This window comes from Phoca vitulina, unplaced genomic scaffold, assembly GCF_004348235.1.
Source record: "Phoca vitulina isolate PV1807 unplaced genomic scaffold, GSC_HSeal_1.0 scaffold2, whole genome shotgun sequence".
NCBI classification, from domain to species: Eukaryota; Metazoa; Chordata; class Mammalia; order Carnivora; family Phocidae; genus Phoca; species Phoca vitulina.
In genome coordinates, this window is record NW_022589705.1 from 59,411,581 (window position 1) to 59,433,064 (window position 21,484).

General features: G+C 37.9%; 1 protein-coding gene across 1 annotated transcript in view; it reads right to left on the reverse strand.

The window, feature by feature from the left end:
- Window positions 1–21,484, reverse strand: part of SCP2 (sterol carrier protein 2) — a 113,483-nt gene that overhangs the window by 75,923 nt on the left and 16,076 nt on the right. Inside the window, exons 5-6 of the mRNA XM_032428746.1 lie at window positions 17,534–17,598; window positions 483–609 (exon numbers count right to left, since the gene is read on the reverse strand). Coding sequence (XP_032284637.1) covers window positions 483–609; window positions 17,534–17,598 — 192 coding nt within the window. The remainder of the gene's footprint in view (window positions 1–482; window positions 610–17,533; window positions 17,599–21,484) is intronic.

The following is a 21,484-nucleotide window of genomic DNA, read 5'->3' on the forward strand; positions in this document are numbered from 1 at the left end:
CAAGCCAATCATTGATCATCAGTCAAAAAATTAGGATGTAAACCTATAAAATGCAAATCAACTATGAAATTTAAATCTAATAAAACATTATGGAATGACAGATGATGAATTCTTGGTGAATTCAAGTACTAAGAATTAAATTTGGCTATATAAACATATTACCAACAGCATGCTTTAAGTGTCATCATATTCAGAACTTAGAAACCTCAATTTATAATTCATGATTAAAGGGGACAAGATTTATGTTATTTTTCCTATTTCAATTTCTTGGCATGGATCATTCTAGGTACTTCCCATATGATGTCTTATATATAATACTTTCTCTACAACTAAACCCTTTGTGGACTATTTCTTCAATTTAATTCAAAAACCATTTTATATTTTATATATCTTGGCATTGTCCACAGATCCTGAATAAATTCTTGTTGTTTCTCATCACATGCATACAACTACCAATAGACCTTAAAATTTTTTTAACATACCATATTTTTCCATGTGCTCTTTCCCAGCACACGCAAACATCTGAGGAGCAACTGGTTTGGCAGACAATCCATATTTATTGATCAGGACCTCAAGATGTTTATCAATTGGGTTGGTCCTATGTGAAGACTAAGAGAGAGGAAAAAAAATCAATAAGTACTTGATATGATAAGGGTCTCATTCAACTCTTACACTGTAATAGTTGCATATTCTAAGACATATGCATATTCTAATATGAAAGACATATGCATATTCTAAGCACATAGTAAAGCAAAAATAAGCAATGTGAATAAAATCAGTCAGGAAATGCTTTGCAAGGAAACGTGGAAAGGAAAAATAATCAAGTGAAGTATTAATTTTTCATGAAATATTTATAAAGAATCCAGTAGGGTGTGCTCCTGGATAGCTCAGTCGATTAAGCACCCAACTCTTAGTTTCAGCTCAGGTCATAATCTCGCGGTGTGGGATCGAGCCAGCATGGGGCTCTGCACTCAGCATGGAGTCTGCTTTGGATTCTCTCTCCCTCTCCCTCTTGCTCTCTCTCTCTCAAATAAATAAATAAATAAAATCTTTAAAAAATAATAATAAAATAAAAATAAATAAAGAATCCAGTAGGTACCCATAACTACTCAAGGTGCTGGGGATAAAATAGTGAACAAAACAGATAAAGCCTCTGCTCATCTGGCATTTACATCTGTGGCAGGGAGGGGGCAAAAGGTGATGAAGATAAAAATAAATTAAAATGTAAATAGGGGCGCCTGGGCGCCTCAGTCAGTTGAGCGTCTGACTCTTGACTTCAGCTCACGTCATGATCTGAGGGTTGTGGGATCAAGCCCTGCCTCAGCTCCATGCTCAGTGCAGAGTCTGCTTGTCCCTCTCCTGCTCCTCCCACTCACTTACTCTCTCACTCTCAAATAAATAAATAAATCATTTTTTAAAATTTAAATAATAATGCTATAAAGAAGAATAAATCCAAGTAAGAGAATAAAGACTGAATGTAGCAAGTGCTACTTTATACACAACTGTCAGGGAAGCTCTCATCGACAAAATGGTATTTGAGCAGGAATGTGAAGCGGTAAGGGGTAAGTCATTTGGGCAACCTTGGAGAGGAACATTCTAGGCAGAGGGAACAGCAACAAAAAAGATCCTAAGGCAGGAGCATGCTTGGGTGTTTGAGAAAAGAAGTGAATTAAGATTAAAATAAAGCGGGCGCCTGGGTGGCTCAGTTGGTTAAGCAACTGCCTTCGGCTCAGGTCATGATCCCGGAGTCCTGGGATCGAGTCCCACATCGGGCTCCCGGCTCAGCGGGGAGCCTGCTTCGCCCTCTGACCCTATCCCCTCTCATGCTGTTTCTCTCTCTCTCTCTCTCAAATAAATAAATAAATAAAATCTTTAAAAAAAAAAAAAAGATTAAAATAAAGCAATACTCAGAGAGTATAATCACCTTTGTTTCCATGGTTCTAGAGTACAAGAACATAGTTCCTACTACTAATATTCCACAAAGGGAAAGCTAACAGTTTCTTCTCAGTTTACCTACTAGATTATGAACTCCCTGAAGTCATGAATTCTTTTTCATACACCTTTGTACAGATACCCAATGCCTAGCGTATGGACTGCCACATAGTAAACATTCTACAAATAATTGTTGAATGAATAAATGAAGATTATTTTTTGGTGCACAAGGGCTTCCAGAGGGAATACTGTTCAGCCATTCTCTTTGAAGAAGAGAAAAAAGTCTTTTTTTTATTTTGTAGGCTCCATGCCCAGCATGGAGCCCAGTGCAGGACTTGAACTCATGACCCTGAGATCAAGACCTGAACTGAGATCAAGAATTGGATGCTCAACCAACTGAGCTACCCAGACACCCCAAGAAAAAATAATCTTAAAGGAAGAAAATTATTGTTAGATACGATAAAAAAAACTTGATAATCCAAAGGATACTTTAATATAAATGGGTCTTGTATAGTCTCTGAACACAGAAATCTTAAAAATAAGTACATATAATTATGTGTTTGGATGGCCACAGATGGAAATTTTTTTGTCAAAAGAAATTTTCAAAAACAAAGAGAAAATGTTCATTGCTAAGTAAAAAAAGGAATGCTAATTAAAACAATGATATACAACTTCTGCTTCTAGACATGATGGATTACAGAAAACAGATTTATCCTTCTACCTTAACCAACTAAAAACCTGGACAAAATATACAAAGCAATCGTTTTCAGACAATGTACCAGTAGAAAGCATTGTATAGTGATCTCTGAGTTAAGGAAAATAAATAAGATGAGCATTATGATTGTCCCCAGATTGCTACCTGTAAAGAGTAGGGAGGAGAAACACAGAGTCCAGCAGTCTTCCTAAGTTGAAGAAACAGAGTTTAGAGTTCAGAGAAACCAAGCCATCTAGAATTCACAGAGAAAAGAAAGAGAGAGAGGGGGTGAGCATATGTACATGCTCTGAACATACAAAGAGTGTTCTCCCTGAGTCTTCAGTGAGTCTGATCAATACATGAATATGAGGAAACTACTGAGATAATGAAAAAAAAAAAAAAATCACTGGACAGGAGCAGACAGAACAATTCCCAATGCTCACACAGGGCCAGAAATAGTTCTTATTCTCAAGAACCACAATAGAAAGATCTCCTAACATATGGGGTATCAATAGAATCCTGAGGTTATTGTCTGAAAGGCCAGGCCAGTTTAGCCTATGAATAAAGGCTGTTCTGATTCTACCTAACAGAGCTTAAAAGCAAATCTCAAAAGGATCAAACCATTTCTAAAAGAAACTGCCCCAGAACACATCCCCAAATAGTAAAAGGAATATAAAAATTCAACATTCAACAAAGTAAAATGTACAATGTCTAGCATCCAATCACAAATCATAAGGTATGCAATGAAATAGAAAAATACAACCTGTAAAGAGTAGACTAATCAATCAATAGAAAGACTTAGAAATGACACACGATAGAATTAGTAGATAACATTAAGACAGTTTTAAATATTCTCCAATTGTTCAAGAAGGCATAAGCATAAGCATGACAATGAAAAATATGGAAGATATAAAAAAAGACCCATACAAAACTTTTAGAGACAAACAAATACAGTATCTGAAATGGAAAGTACACTGAATGCAATTAACAGCAGACTAGACAATATAGCCGATTAGTGAACTTAGGTACATAAAAAAAAAACCATGAAGAGAAAAAGAACTCTAGAAAAAAAATTAACAAAGTATCCGTGAGTCATAGAACAACAATCAAGTTTAGTAAATGTGTCATTGGAGTTCCAGAAAAAGAGAAGATGGAAAGAAAGAGAAGTCAGAAGGAAAATATTTTAAGATAGAATGGCTGGGGACACCTGGGTGGCTCAGTCAGTTAAGCATCCAACTCTTGATTTCACCTCAGGTCATGATCTCAGGGTCATGAGATCGAACCCCTAATCAGGCTCCGTGTTCAGCACTGAGTCTGTTTGTCCCTCTCCCTCTGTTCCTCCCCCCACTCATGCTTACTCTCTCTCTCAAATAAAAAAATAAATCAAAGACATAAAGGCTGAAAATTTTCCAAATCTGATGAAAACTATAACCCACACGTCCAAGAACCTCAAGAAACACCAAGCACAAAAAACACGATAAAACTTCACCAAAGTACATCATAATAAAATTGGTTAAAATCAGTGTTAAAGACAAAATCTTAAAAGCAACCAGAGAAAAAGGTACATTAAGAATATAGGAACAACTCAGGGTGCTTTGGTGGTTCACTCAGTTAAGCAAGGGACTCTTAGTTAATTTCAGCTCAGGACTTGATCTCAGGGTCGTGAGTTTAAGCCCCACATTGGGCTCCATGCTTGGCATAAAGCCTACTTAAGAAACAAAAAAAAAAGAATATAGGAACAACAACAAAATAAGAATGACAGCAGACTTTATATCAGAAAAAATGAAAGCCAAAGACAGTGAACCAATATCCTTAAAGCACTAACTTTTTTAAAAAAAATTAATGCTAAACTAGAATTCTGTACCTAGCAAATATATCTTTCAAAAAATAAGGTAAATAAAGACTTATTAAAACATACAAAAGCTAAAGAGAATTCATCACCAGCAGATCAGCACTATACAAAATGTTAAAGAAAATTCTTCTGGCAAACGGAAAATGATCCTAGAAGGAAATGTGAATCAATATAAAGAAGTAAAGAGCACTGAAAAATGATAAATATGTGGATAAATACAAATTATCTTTAAAATTATCTTTAAAAAATAAAATTATATTTTTTCAAAACTGACTATTTAAAGTAAATTCAGGGGGTCCCTCTCGGCTCCCCTCCCTCTTCGGGAGCTTTATACTATCCCTCAATAAACTTTGCTTTGCTGCCCACAAAATAAATAAATAAATAAATAAATAAGTAAGTAAATTCAATAACTGTTGTAGGGTTTATAATACATATAGATAGATAGCTATAAAATGTGCTTCTGGAAGAGGCAAACAAAAAACATACTTTGTAAGGTTCTTATAATACTATAGTGTACAGTCACAATACTACTCAAAGGTGATCTGTGAATAAGTTAAAAATATATACTATACTCCAACAATACATTAAAAAAAAAAAATCACTCACCACAATCAATTGGGATTTAGTCCTGGGGTTACAAGGGTGGTTCAATATCCACCAATCAATCAACATAACACATCACATCAATAAGAGAAAGGATAAAAATGATATGATCATTGCAAAGATGCAGAGAAAACATTTGACAAAGTACAACATCCATTCATGACAAAAACCTTCAACAAAGTAGGTTAAGAGGGAACATAATAAAGTCCATATATGAAAAACCCACAGCTAACATCATCCTCAATGGGGAAGAACTGAAAGCCTTTCCCCTAAGGTCAGGAACAAGACACTGATGTCCACACTCACCACTTCTACTCAACATAGCATTGGAAAGTGCTAGCCATAGCAATCAGATAACAAAAAGAAATAAAAGGAATACATATCAATAAGGCAAAAGTAAAACTTTCACTATTTGCAGATGACATGACACTATATATCAAAAACCCAAAAGACTCCACCAAAAAACTGCTAGAACTGACAAATGAATTCAGTAAAGTCACAGGATACAAAACCAACATACAGAAATCTATTGCATTTCTTTATAACAATATTGAAGCAACAGAAAGAGAAATTGAGAAAACAATCCCATTTACAATTGCACCAAAAATAATAAGATACCTAGGAATAAACCTAATCAAAGAGGTGAAAGACCTGTACTCTGAACACTATAAAACACTGATGAAAGAAATTGAAGATGACACAAAGAAATGGAAAGACATAGGGCACCTGGGTGGCTCAATTGTTTAAGCATCCGACTCTTGATTTCAGCTTATGGTCATGAGATCAAGCCCTGCATTGGGCTCCATGCTCAGCACTGAGTCTGCTTGTCCCTCTCCCTCTGCTCCTCCTCTCTCTCTCTCAAATAAATAAATAAAATCTTAAAAAAAAAAAAAAAAAAAAAAAGAAATGGAAAGACATTCCAAGCTCATGGATTGGAAGTTCAAATATTGTTAAAATGTCTATACTACCCAAAGCAATCTACACATTTAATGCAATCCCTGTCAAAATACCACCAGCAGGGCGCCTGGGTGGCTCAGTTGGTTAAGCGACTGCCTTCAGCTCAGGTCATGATCCTGGAGTCCCGGGATCGAGTCCCACATCGGGCTCCCTGCTCAGCGGGGGGTCTGCTTCTCCCTCTGACCCTCTTCCCGCTCGTGCTCTCTGTCTCTCATTCTCTCTCTCTCAAATAAATAAATAAAATCTTAAAAAAAAAAAAAAAATACCACCAGCATTTTTCAGAGAGCTAGAACAAACAATCCTAAAATTTATATAGAACCATAAGAGACTCCAAACAGCCAAAGCAATCTTGAAAAAGAAAAGCAAAACTGGAGGCATCACAATTCTGGACTTCAAGTTATATTACAAAGCTGTAGTTATCAAAACAGTATGATACTGCCACAAAAATAGATATGTAGATCAATAGAGCGGAATAGAAAATCCAGAAATAAGCCCACAATTAGATGGTCAATTAATCTTTGACAAATCAGGAAAGAACATCCAATGGGAAAAAGACAGTCTCTTCAACAAATAGTGTTGGGAAAACTGGACAACAACATGCAAAAGAATGGAACTGTACCATACACAAAAATAAATTCAAAGTAGATTAAAGACCTAATTGTGTGACCTGAAACCATAAAAATCCTAGGAAAGCACGGGCAGTAATTTCTCCGACATCAGCTGTAGCAATGTTTTTTCTGGAAAGGTTCCCTGAGACAAGGGAAACAAAAGCACAGCAAAAGAAACAATCAACGAAACTAAAAGGCAACCTATGGAATGGGAGAAGATATTTGCAAATATCATATCTGATAAAGGGTCAATATCCAAAATATATAAAGAACTTATAAAACTCAACACCCAAAAAACAAATAACCCACTTAAGAAATAGGCACAAGACATAAACAGACACTTCTCTAAGGAGAACATACAGATGGCCAACAGACAGATGAAAAGATAATCATCATCACGCACCATCAGGGAAATGCAAATCAAAACTACAATGAGATATCACCTCTCACCTGTCAGAATGGCTAAAATAAAAAATACTAGAAACAACAGGTGTTGGCAAGGTTGTGGAGAAAAAGGAATCCTCTTGCACTGTTGGTGGGAATGCAAACTGGTCCAGTCACTGTGGAAAACAGTATGGGGGTTCCTCAAAAAGTTAAAAATAAAACCTACCTTATGATCCAACACTACCGGGAATTTACCCAAAGAATACAAAAACACTAACCCAAAGGGATACATGCACCCCTATGCTTATAGCAGCACTGTTTACAATAGCCAAGATATGAAAAGAGCCCAAGTATCCATCGATTGATGAATGGATAAAGAAAATTTGATACACACACACACACAGGAATATTATATGGTGATAAAAAAGAATGAAATCTTGCCGTTTGCAATGACATGGATGGAGAGAGAGTATAATCCTAAGTGAAATAAGTCAGTCAGAGAAAGACAAATACCATAGGATTTCACTCATATGTGGAATTTAAGAAACAAAACAGAGGAGCAAAGGGAAAAAGAAAGAGAGACAAATCAAGGAACAGATTCTTTTTTTTTTTTTTAAGATTTTATTTATTTATTTGACAGACAGAGACATAGTGAGAGAGGGAACACAAGCAGGGGGAGTGGGAGAGGGAGAAGCAGGCTTCCCTCGGAGCAGGGAGCCTGATGCAGGGCTCGATCCCAGGACCGCGGGATCATGACCTGAGCTGAAGGCAGACGCCCAACGACTGAGCCACCCAGGCACCCCCAAGAAACAGATTCTTAACTGTAGAGGACAAACTGATGGTTACCAGAGGGGAGGTGGGTGGGGGGATGGGTGAAATAGGTGATAAAGATTAAGGACCGCACTTGTCATGATAAACATCACATGATTAAAATAAAAACATCTTTTAAAAAGTTAAATTATTGTATTTACTATGTTTTGAGACAAAAAATATTCTGCTTGAGAAAAGAATGATAAAGATATCTGTTGAATAAGAAAAAAAAGATATATACTATAAATCCTAAAAGCAAGACAAAACACCAGAGATACAGTTAATGAGCTTATAAAACAACTAATGTGAAATTACCAAAAAAAAAAAAAAATCTCAACAGAAGACAAAAAAAGGAACAAAGAAGATATTGAACAAAAAGAAAACAAGTAGCAAGACAGTAGATTTAAACCAGTGTTGTCCTAGTAAATGCTTAATAACAGGCTCACAAGGGTGGAAGAGACCTAACTGATATATTTACCAATTTTTGTTGTGTAAATACTCCTACCACAGCTAATTTAAATCACTGAAAGCAAAGATGAGAAGAGATATGCACAATCAAATCTTGCAAGCTAGTATGAGCCAGAGGTAGCAGTTTCAGCTAACCACTAATTTAAACCCTATATATCAATAACCATATTAAATGAAAAGATATAAAAAGCCCAATTAAAAGGCAGAGATTGATATATTGCTAAAAGCAAGACCCAACTATATGTTGCCTACAAAAATCTAATTCAAAAACCACAGTGAAATAGCACCTAAATCTCAGCCACTATGAAAAATAGTATGGAAGTTCCTCAAAAATTTTTTTAAAAACTACCACATGATTCAGCAATTCCACTTCTGTGTATTTATCTGAAGAAAACAAAAACACTAACTCTAAAAAATATATGCATCCCCATGTTGTTGACTGCAGCATTATTTACAATAGTCAAGATATGGAAACAACCTAAACACCCACCAATGGATGAATGGATAAAGAAAATGCAGGGTGGGGGCACCTGAGTGGCACAGTCAGTTAAGTGTATGACTCTTGGTTTCTGCTCAGGTTGTGACCTCGAGATCATGATCTTCGGGTCATGAGATCAAGTCCCACAGTGGGCTCCATGCTCAACAGGGAGTCTGCTTAAGATTCTCTCCTCTCTCCCTTTGCCCTTCCCCCCTTCTATCTCTCTCTCTCTCAAATAAGTTTTTAAAAATAAAAGAAAAATGCGGGGGGGCATATATACATACATATATATATATATAATGGAATGTTATTTGGCCATGAAAAAGAATGAAATCTTGGGGCACCTGGCTGGCTCCGTTAGTAGAGCATGTAACTCATGATCTCAGGGTTGTGAATTCAAGCCCCATATTGGGTGTAGAGATAACTTAGAAAAAAATAAGAGGAGGAATGAAATCTTGCCATTTATGATAACATGGATGGAACTTGAGACATTATGCTAAGTGCAATAGGTTAGAGAATGACAAATACCGTATGATATCACTTATACGTGGAATCTAAAAAAATAAATAAGGGGCGCCTGGGTGGCTCAGTGGGTTAAGCATTTGCCTCTTGATTTCAGCTCGGGTCATGATCATGAGATCAGGCCCTGTGTTAGAATCCACATTCAGCAGGGAGTCTGCTTGAGATTCTGTCCCTCTGCCTCTGCCCCTCCCCACCACTCGCACATGCATGCATGCTTTCTCTCTTTCAAATAAATAAATCTTTAAAAATTAATTAATTAATTAAGCTCATAGATACAGAGAACGGACTGGTAGTTGTCAGAGGCAGAGGGCAGAAGGTAGGCAAAATAGATGAAGGTATTCAAAAGGTACAACTTCCAGTTATAAAAAAGTCATAGGGGCAGTGCCTGGCTGGCTCAGTCAGTACAGCATGCAACTCTTGATCTCAGGGTTGTGAGTTCAGGCCCCACACTGGGTATAGAGGTTTCTTAAAAATAAAATCTTTTAAAAAGTTATGGAGAAGGGCGCCTGGGTGGCGCAGTCGTTAAGCGTCTGCCTTCGGCTCAGGTCATGATCCCAGGGTCCTGGGATCGAGCCCCGCATCGGGTTCCCTGCTCCGCGGGAAGCCTGTTTCTCCCTCTCCCTCTCCCCTTGCTTGTGTTCCCTCTCTCGCTGTCTCTCTCTGTCAAATAAATAAAAATTAAAAAAAAAAAAAGTTATGGAGATATAATGTACAACATGGTGACTATAGTCAATAATACTGCATTGTATATTCAAAAACTGCTAAGACTATAAATCTTAAAAGTTCTCATCGTAAGAAAACAAGTCTACCTGCCTCACGATCTTGTGGAAAACTGACAGGACTAGAGCCACTTTAAAACAGAGTTGGAGGGCGCCTGGGTGGCTCAGTTGGTTAAGTGACTGCCTTCAGCTCAGGTCATGATCCCAGGGTCCTGGGATTGAGCCCCACATCGGGCTCCCGGCTCAGCGGGGAGCCTGCTTCTCCCTCTGACCCTCTCCCCTCTCATGCTGTTTCTCTCTCGCTCACTCTCTAATAAATAAATAAATAAATATTTAAAAAAATTAAAATTAAAAATAAATAAATAAAACAGAGTTGGAGCAGACATTGTAGAGAAACCGCCTTACTTGCTTTTGTTTGAACTGGCTGAAACCTTCTGGACAAAATGGTAATTATGTTAAGCAATTGTTTGAGAAGTCACCAGGAGAACAGACACCCTGATTACAAGACTGATTGTTATGGACTTTCTGGGGAAAAAGTCAACAGTTAATGTATAACCCAGAGTAATTTGGCTTGTAAACATAAATAGAAAACCTTTTTTCCCCTTTTATTCAACTCAGGTAATTGCTCCCTACCTCTTCCTCTAAAAACCTGTTGCTTTCACCCGACAAGTGGGAATCCTATTTGGGTATTTACTTGAATTTGTCCTCCCCACAGTGCAATTCTTTAATCCCAAATAAATGCTCATTTGCCTCTCAAAAAAAAATCTATAACTATATTTGGTGACAAACATTAACCAGACTTATTGTGGTGATCATTTCACAATATATGCAAACATTGAATCATTATGTTGTATACCTGAAACTAATATAATTGTATATGTCAATTATACCTCAATTAAAAAAAAAAAACTAAATCAAACATAAAGACAGAAATAGGCAAAAGGATGGGAAAAGACATACTATTCTAATTCTATTCAACAGAAAGCTGAAATGCCTACGTCAATAACAGACAAAATAGATCTAAGATCAAGGAACACTACATGGGATAGAAGAGGGCTATCCCACAATGATGAAAGGGTCAATTTATCAAGTACCTAACAATCCTAAATGTTACTATGCCTAATATCAGAGCTTCAAAATACATGAAACAAACACTGATAGAAGTGAAAGAAATAGACAAACCCACAGATTTAGCGGTTCTCAATACCCCCTCTCAATAACTGATAGAACAAGTGGACAGAAATATCAATAAGGATATAGAAGACTTGATCAATATTAACAATCAATGTGATTTAGCATTTATAGAACACTCTACCCAATAACATCAGAGTACATATTCAAGTGCACAGAGACTATTTACCAAAACAGACCATATCCTGAGCCAAAAAGTAAGTCTCAGTAAATTAAAAAGTATTCACATCATACAAAGTATATTCTCTGACCACAGAGATTTAAAATGGAAACAAATAACAGAAAGATATCTGAAAATGCCCAAATACTTGAAAAATTAAGCAACACACTTCTAACACATGGGTGAGAGAAAAATCACAATGGAATTTTTTTTTCAAGTTTTTATTTAGATTCCAGTTAGTTAACATACAGTGTAATATTAGTTTCAGGTGTAGAATTTAGTGATTCATCACTTACATACAACAACCAGTGCTCATCACAAGTGCCCTCCTTAATATCCATCACCCATTAAACCCATCCTCCCCACTCAGCACTCCTCTGGTAACCATCAGTTTGTTCTCTATAGTTAAGAGTCTGTTTTCTGGTTTATCTCTCTCTTTCTTTCTTTTTTTTTTTTTTAATTTTTTTAAAGATTTTATTTATTTATTTGAGAGAGAGAGAGAGCACAAGCAGTGGGGAGGGGCAGAGGGAGAAGGAGAAGCAGGCTCCCCGCTGAGCAGGGAGCCCGATACAGGGCTCATTCTCAGGAGCCCAGGTTTATGACCTGAGCCGAAGGCAGATGCTTAACCACCCAGGCATCCCTTTTTTTGGAAATTTTAAAATAATTTGAAATAAATGAAAATAAAAGCTTGACATAAGAAAATTTGTGATATGCTGCTTGAGTGTTTTTGGGTTTTTTTAAAGATTCATTTTATGTATTTTAGAGAGAGAGAGAGAGAGCACGGTGTGGGGAGGGGCAGAGGGAGAGAAAATCTTAAGCAGACTCCGCACTGAGTGCGGACCCTGACACAGGGCTCAATCCCACAACCCTGAGATCATGACTTGAGCTGAAAACAAAGAGTTGGGAGCTTAACTGACTGCACCACCCGAGGGAGAAGCAAGCTTCCTGCCGAGCAGGGAGCCTGATGGGGGCTCGATCCCAGGACTCTGGGATCATGACCTGAGCTGAAGGCAGATGCTTAACGACTGAGCCACCCAGGCGCCCCAACATTTCCCACTTTCTTAAAAAGCTCTCTAAGGGAAAAAGGGAAATAGCTCTTATTGATTTGAATGCCTATTATGTGCCAGACACTCTCACCAATACTAAGAGATATTATTACATGTATTTAATTTTATTTGATGTAGAGGTCCCTTAATGTTTGAACAGAGAGAACTGAATCAGATTGACCTCATAAGTTAAATAATAGTATAATCTTAGATGAAGAGGCTAAAAGTTATCTTCAACTCATTTTCTAACAATGATTCTAGTTTTAGGGGAGGCTGGCTGGCTCAGTCAGAAGAGCATGGGACTCTTGATCTTGAGGTCATGAGTTCAAGTCCCATGTTGGGTATAGTGATTACTTCAATGAATAAAACTTAAAAAAAAAAAAAAAATGGGCGCCTGGGTGGTACAGACAGCTGAGCAACCGACTCTTGGTTTCAACTCAGGTCATGATCTCAGGGTCATGGGATCAAGCCCCATATCAGGCTCCTGGCTCAGTATAGAGTCTGCTTGAGATTCTCTTTCTCTCTCCCTTTGCCCCTGCCCCCCTCTAAAATAAATAAATCTTTTTAAAAACACACACACACAATGATTCTAGTTTTATATTGTACTGCCTTCTATAGAAAAATCTGTTTTTACCAGAGATCAATTCCTACATATTCATATTTTAAATAGTCATCAAGTATATAATTTAAGAAGCAATTCCCCTTGAAAAAAAATACATTTATATCAGAAATTGCCTACTTGCCACTAGAGAAACAAAACTAAAAAGTAGGAACCATTACTAAATGATTATTACTGAAATGAAGATTACTTTTAAAATGAAGAAAATGGATTAAACTAAAATAGAAATCTTTAAAATCATGTTGATAATCAAACTCAAAGGCCTTCAATCACTAAATTGCCAAAAATTGCTTTAAAAGTTGCTTGCAGGGCGCCTGGGTGGCTCAGATGGTTAAGCGTCTGCCTTCGGCTCAGGTCATGATCCCAGAGTCCTGGGATCGAGTCCCGCATCGGGCTCCCTGCTCAGCGGGGAGCCAGCTTCTCCCTCTGCCAATCTCTCTCTCTCTCTCTCTATCGTTTATAAATAAATAAAATCTTAAAAAAAAAAAAAAAAAGTTGCTTGCAATTGCTTTAAAACTGCTTTGAAAAGTTTTAAAAACTGGGGCGCCTGGCTGGCTCAGTCAGTGGGGCATGTGACTCTTGATCTTGGGGTCGTGAATTCAAGCCCCATGTTGGGCCTAGAGCTTACTTTAAAAAAAAAAAAAGTTTTTAAAATTGCGTTTTTACAAACAGAATGTAAGACTATTCTAAAGGTGACATAAGCCCAAAACTCAATATCCATACATATACAAAACAAATATCTATAACCTTCTGTTCTAGTAATATTCTTCATATAAAGACAACACTAGGGGTGCCTGGGTGGCAAAGCTGGTTGAGCATCTGTCTCTTGGTTTCAGCTCAGGTCATGATCTCAGGGTTGTGAGATCCAGCCCCGAGTCGGGCTCCATGCTCAGTGTGGAGTCTGCTTGGGATTCTCTCTCCCCCTCCCTCTGCCCCTCCTGCTCATGCTCTTTCTCCCTCTCTCAAATAAATAAATCTTAAAAAAAAAAAAAAAAAGACAATACTAATACTCACCCCACTATTCCCTTTGCTTTTGTTTTGTTTTTTTGTTTTGTTTTGTTTTGTAGTTTCATTGTGGGGTTTCTTTTTATTTATCCTAATTTGGATTCACTGGGATTTTTCAATCTGCAGATAGTGTCCTTTGCCAGTTCAAGAAAATTAGTAGCCATTATCTCTTCAAATAATGCCTATGCTCTATAAAACAGCCAGAAAACAATTAACAAAATGGCAATAAGTCCATACCTATCAATAATTACTTTAAATGTAAATGAACTAAATTCTCCAATCAAGAGATAGAGTGGCTGAATGGATAAAAAAACAAGACCCATCCATATGCTGCCTATAAGAGACTCACTTTCAGATGTAAAGACACACAGATTAAAAGTAAAGGGATGGAAAAAGACATTCTACGCAAATAAAAACCAAAAGAAAGCTGAAGTTGCTATAGTTATATCAGATAAAACAGATTTTAAGACAAAGACTATAATAAGAGACAAAGGTCACTATATAGGATAAACTAAAACCCACTTCTATTTGTTACACCTAAATTCAAATATTCAATCTAAAAAAAACCACTTCATTATTTTGGCTCTTCTCTACATTCACATGCTGATATACATATTAAAGTATAATTATGTTTGGTCTTATTATTTTAACTCAGGTTTAAAACCTCAAAACCAGGGGCACCTGGGTGGCTCAGTCGTTAAGCGTCTGCCTTCGGCTCAGGTCATGATCCCAGGGTCCTGGGATCAAGCCCCGTATTGGGCTCCCTGCTCCGCAGGAAGCCTGCTTCTCCCTCTCCCAATCCCCCTACTTGTGTTCCCTCTCTCGCTGTGTCCCTCTCTGTCAAATAAATAAATAAAATATTAAAAAAAAAAAAAGAAACCCTTAAAAAAATAAAAATTAAAAAAAAAAACCTCAAAACCATGATAAAGGGGTTAATCCAACAAGATGACATAACATCTGTAATTATTCATGCACCTAACACAGGAGCACCTAAATATATAAACCAAATGTCAACAGACCTAACAGGAGAAACAGACAGCAATGCAATAATAGTATAGAAAACTTTAATACCCTACTTTCATCAATAGATAGATTATTCAGACAGAAAATCAATAAAACATTGGACCAGATGGACTTAACAGACATATACAGAACATTCCATCCAAAAGCAATAGAATATACATTTTTCTGTGGTACACATGGAACATTCTCCAGAATAAATGATGTGGTAGGCCACAAAACAAGTCTTAATAAATTTAAGAAGACTGAAATCATCAAGCATCTTTTCCAACCACAATGGTATAAAACTAGAAATCAACTACAAGAAGAAAGCTAGAAAATTCATAAATATGTGGAAATGAAACAACACGCTACTGAACAACCAATGGGTCAAAGAAATAAAAAAAAGAAATAAAAAAAAATCTTAAGATGAATAAAAATGGAAATACAACATACCAAAATTTACAGGATGCAGCAAAAGCAGTTCTAAGAGGGAAGTTCATAATGATAAACTCCTACACTGAAAACAAGATCTCAATAAAAACCACACAAAAACAAACAAAACATTTAACTTTACACACCTCAAGGAACAAGAAAAAGACACCCAAACTAGGCCCAAAGTTAGTAGAGAGAAGAAAATAACAAAGATCAGGTTGGAAATAAATGAGAGAGTAAAAAGAAAACAGAAAAGATCAGTGAAACTCAAGGCTGGTTTTTAGAGAAGATAAAATGTCCATGCCTTATTTTCTCTCTCACCACTTCTTCTCCATTAATTCAATTAAACATAATTATATCTTATCACACTATCCTCCATTTATCTTAACTTCCTGCCAATTTTTCATCTTTTTTCTAAAAGATAAGAATACTTTTTAGAGTGTATTCTAGATAATTTTTTTTTTAAGATTTTATTTATTTATTTGACAGAGAGAGATACAGCGAGAGAAGGAACACAAGCAGGGGGAGTGGGAGAGGGAGAAGCAGGCTTCCCGCTGAGCAGGGAACCCGATGTGGGACTCGATCCCAGGACCCCAGGATCATGACCTGAGCCGAAGACAGATGCCCAACGACTGAGCCACCCAGGCGCCCCTAGATAATTATTTCTAATCTAATCCAGTTTCACTAATTCTCTTTTTAGTTATGGGTAATCTGCTATCAAACCTACCTTCTGATTTCTTGATTTTAATTATTTTATTTTTCTTTTCTATAAACTCTATTTTTTTCATGCCTATAATGTCCCTTTTCACAGCTTCCCTATGCCCTTGGGATATTTCCAAGCTTGTCTTTTATTTCTTCAAACATGGTAAGTGTGTCTAAATCTGTGTTCAATAAATCCAGTTTCTGAGGTCTTCAGAGATCACTTTTTACTATGCCTTCTTTCTCCTGGTTCTCAATTATGGTGCCCTGTTTCTTTAATGCCTGGTTATCTTTGACTGTGTGTCTTAGAAAGTTACTTGAAGAGTTCTCAAAGCCTCCAAAAGAAAACGCTTTCCTCCAAAAGCAAATTCACACTTGTGTCTGTTAGGTGCCTTCTGGAACCAATTTAGACTCAATTCAAGGTTTAAGGTTTCTTGGACTGCCCTGTAATAAGAATTTTGGTAGCAATCTCAATGAGGAATAGCTTCTGGTTTATTAATTATCAATGAAAGGTTTTTCTGGGGGATTTCTTTCCTTCTCTTTTTTCTCCCTTGCTCTGCTCAGGGCCAAGTCAACTCTCCTTGTAATCTCATGAAAGTGGGGAAAAGAGGACATAGGGGAGGAGGACAGTTTTTCTTTGGGTTCACCCTTACCCAAAGGATTTATCCCCACAGAGCCCCTATTTTATTGTGGGAAGTGGTTATTACACTTCTGATCATAGGAGGACCTGAATTTTGACTACTTTCCTCTTCATTTTAGGGGGCCGTCAAAACTGAATCTCACAGCTTCCTGATGAAAAGGCATTCAAGGCAAAAGCAGCTTCAAATACTGATCTTAATTCTCTGGCATTCACCTGCAATTTCTCTTCTCTCTTTAACACTTCAATGCCTTTAGGATTTTTTGTTTATATTCTATTCAAATATTTTAGTTGTCATCAGGAGAACTGGTTCAAATAACCTGGCTTCCCACTACCAGAATCAGAAGTCCCATACTTTAGTAATCCTCTTCAATTTGTTAAATGGAATTAATTTTTGAATTAATGCCTCTCAAATTAAATAGGTAAGTCACCTCAAATTCAATTATTTGACCTCTCTGAACATCAGTTTCATCATTGACAATGTAAAGAAGCTAAACCAAATCATCTCTATGATTCTTTACTGTTCTAACATACCAGAATTTATACATACATATGCAATGTCACTTTTCAGATTGTGAATTCTATCAGCTCATTTAGTAACTATGCCAAGTTACGCTTTATGTTGCTTATTAACAGGTTCTATTCATAGTAGTCAAACGGGAAAAGTTTTCTCACAGTGTTATAAAACTCCAGAATAACAGTAAATAAGACTCACATTTGTTAGAAGGGATCCCTTCTCCATCTTCTCAAACCCAAGAGCCAAGACACAATCTGCCATACCTTGAAAGAAAATGTAATTATTATGAAAAATTAAATTTTCAGACACCTAACAAAACCATTAAATACTTTAATTTATATAAAATGGAAAAAGATGCTATAATCCTACAAAATGTTTAATAAGCGAAAAATTAGGGAAAGTTCTTACATGATTCTATTTCTTTTAAAGATTTATTTATTTATTTGAGAAAAAGAGACAGAGAGCACGAGCTGTGGGGAGGGGCAGCAGGAGAGAGAGAAGCAGACTTCCCACCCAGCAGGGAACCGGTATGGGGCTCAATCCCAGAACCCTGGGATCATGACCTGAGCTGAAGGCAGATGCCTAAGCGACTGAGCCCCCCAGGTGCCCTACATGATTCTAGATAAGAGGAAAAATTAGGAAAGTATTGAATTCTTCTTTTGATTCCCAATATGCTAACAAAACTTTTTACTAATATGGAAATATGATTCAGTGAAAAAGAAATATAAACAGCTAATTTTGAATTTTAAAACACTAAATAAAATTTAAAAAAAATTTTTAAAGGATCCTAATCAAAATCTTAACAGAATTATTTCTGGAGGGAGGGGATGCCTAAAAAAATGATGTTAAAGTTCAACTGAACATCAAAACAGGAATTACTAAAATTTTTCTTTAAAAAAAAAAGAAAAGGAAAAGAAAGGGGTGCGTGGGTAGCTCAGTTGGTTAAGAATCTTGATCTCAGGAGAGAGGAAAGATGGCGGAGGAGTAGGGGACCCTATTTCAACTGGTCCCCGGAATTGAGCTGGGTATCTACCAGACCACTCTGAGCACCCACGAAACCAGCCTTAGATGTAAGAAGATCTGGATCTCTACAAACAGAATATCGCAGGTAGTTGGTTTTGAGGTACGAAGCAAGGAGCCGTGATTCCGCGGGCAGATATCGGAGGATAAACGGCAGTGGGAGGGTGCCTGGCCCTGGGGATCCTACACCGCCGGTGAGTGACAGCCTCGCGCGCTGCGGACGGGCACAGACTCACAGACCGGTAGCGGCGGGGAAAGGACTTTAGGGCAGCCCCCGGGCGGAAACCCGGAGCAGCGGGGTCGTGCCTGCGAACTGGGAGCGGCTGGCGGTTTTAGAAGCACAAAGGGCAGAGACATGCCCCGACCTGGAGGCAGGACTGGGAGCACTGCAGAGGGGCGCACAACCCAGACGCTGCAGTTTATAGCAGCACGGACAGAAACAGAGACAGTGTGGCCTGGAGGGCTCACTGAAGAACAGACTGTGGTCTCTCTGCTCTAAGGCAGAGGGTTGGAAACGGTCTCTTCTGCTCTGACTGGCGGAAGAGATGCGGAAAGCCGCCAGAGAACAAAAGCCCCCAAAACTGATTTCCGCTGAGCTCATCCCCCGCCACAGGGGGGCAGGGCAACTCCGCCCAAACAGGGTTGCCTGAGTAACAGCGCGGCAGGCCCCTCCCACAGAAGACAGGCTGGGAAAACAAGAGGCCAGCAACCCTAAGGTCCCAAGAAACCAGGTGCATCTTGCTTGGGTTCTGGTCAATAATTTGGACTCTATACACTCCCTCAAACACCCATCAACAGAATGACTAGGAGGAGGAGCCCCCAAAATAGAAAAGACTCAGAGATTATGACTTATGCTGCAGATTTACAAATGGATGCAGATATAACCAAGATGTCAGAGACGGAATTCAGGCTAGCAATTGTGAAGACAATGGCTAGAATGGAGAAATCAATTAATGGCAACATAGAGTCTCTAAGGGCAGAAATGAAAGCTGAATTGGCAGAACTTAAAAATGCTATCAATGAGATCCAATCCAATATAGATAATCTAACAGCTAGGGTAACTGAGGCAGAAGAGCGAATAAGCAACCTGGAAGAGAATATAATAGATAAAAAGGGAAAAGAGGAGGCCAGGGAAAAACAACTCAGAATCCATGAAAATAGAATCAGAGAAATAAGTGACACCATGAAGCGTTCCAATGTCAGAATAATTGGAATCCCGGAGGGAGTGGAGAAAGAGAGAGGACTAGAAGATGTATTTGAGCAAATCGTAGCTGAGAACTTCCCTAATCTGGGGAATGAGACAAACATTCACATCCTAGAGGCAGAGAGGACCCCTCCCAAGATCAAGGAAAACAGGCCAACACCCCGGCATGTAATAGTAAAACTTGCAAATCTTAGAACCAAGGAAACCATCTTGAGGGCAGTTAGGGGGCAGAGATGCCTTATGTACAGAAGGAGGAACATCAGAATAACGTCAGACCTATCCACAGAGACCTGGCAAGCCAGAAAGGCATGGCAAGACATATTCAGGGTACTAAATGAGAAGAACATGCAGCCAAGAATACTTTATCCGGCAAGGCTTTCATTTAGAATGGATGGAGAGATGCAGAGCTTCCACAACCAGCAGAAACTGAAAGAATATGTGACCACTAAGCCAGCCCTGCAAGAAATATTAAGGGGGGTTCTATAAAAGGAGAAAGACCCCAAGAGTGATATACAACAGCAATTTACAGGGACAATCTATAAAAACAACGTCTTCACAGGCAACATGATGACAATTAATTCATATCTTTCAATAATCACTCTCAAAGTGAATGGCCTAAATGCTCCCATAAAATGGCACAGGGTTGCAGATTGGATAAAAAGAAAGGACCCGGGCGCCTGGGTGGCTCAGTTGGTTAAGCGACTGCCTTTGGCTCAGGTCATGATCCCGGAATTCTGGGATCGAGTCCCACATCGGGCTCCCGGCTTGGCAGGGAGCCTGTTTCTCCCTCTGACCCTCCCCCTTCTCATGCTGTTTCTCTCTCTCTCTCAAATAAATAAAAAAAAAATCTAAAAAAAAAAAAAAAAAAGACAGGACCCATTCATATGCTGCCTACAAGAGACTCATTTTGAACCTAAAGATATATCCAGACTGAAAGTGAAGGGATGGAGATCCATCTTCCATGCCAGCGGACCTCAAAAGAAAGCTGGGGTAGCAATTCTTATATCAGACAAATTAGATTTTAAACTAAAGTCTGTAATTAGAGACACAGAAGGACACTATATCATTCTTAAAGGGTCTATCCAACAAGAAGATCTAACAATTGTAAATATCTATGCCCCCAACATGGGAGCAGCCATCTACATAAGCCAACTGTTAACCAAAATAAAGAGTCATATTGATAACAATACGTTAATTGTAGGAGACCTCAATACTCCACTCTCAGCACTGGACAGATCATCTAAGCAGAAAATCAACAAGGAAACAAGAGCTTTGAATGATACATTGGACCAGATGGACCTCATAGATATTTACAGAACATTCCACCCTAAAACAACAGAATACTCATTCTTCTCGAGTGCACATGGAACTTTCTCCAGAATAGACCACATACTGGGTCACAAATCAGGTCTCAACCGATACCAAAAGATTGAGATTATTCCCTGCATATTCTCAGACCACAATGCTTTAAAACTAGAACTCAATCACAAGAAAAAATTTGGCAGAAATTCAAACACTTGGAAGCTAAAGACCACTCTGCTCAAGAATGTTTGGGTCAACCAGGAAATCAAAGAAGAACTTAAACAATTCATGGAAATCAATGAGAACGAAAACACATCGGTCCAAAACCTATGGGATACTGCAAAGGCGGTCCTAAGGGGGGAATACATAGCCATCCAAGCCTCACTCAAAAAAATAGAAAAATCCGAATTCACCAACTAACTCTACACCTTAAAGAACTAGAGAAAAAGCAACAAATGATGCCTAAGCCATGCATTAGAAGAGAAATAATTAAAATTAAAGCAGAGATCAATGAATTAGAAACCAGAAACACAGTAGATCAGATCAACGAAACTAGAAGTTGGTTCTTTGAAAGAATTAATAAGATCGATAAACCACTGGCCAGATTTATCCAAAAGAAAAGA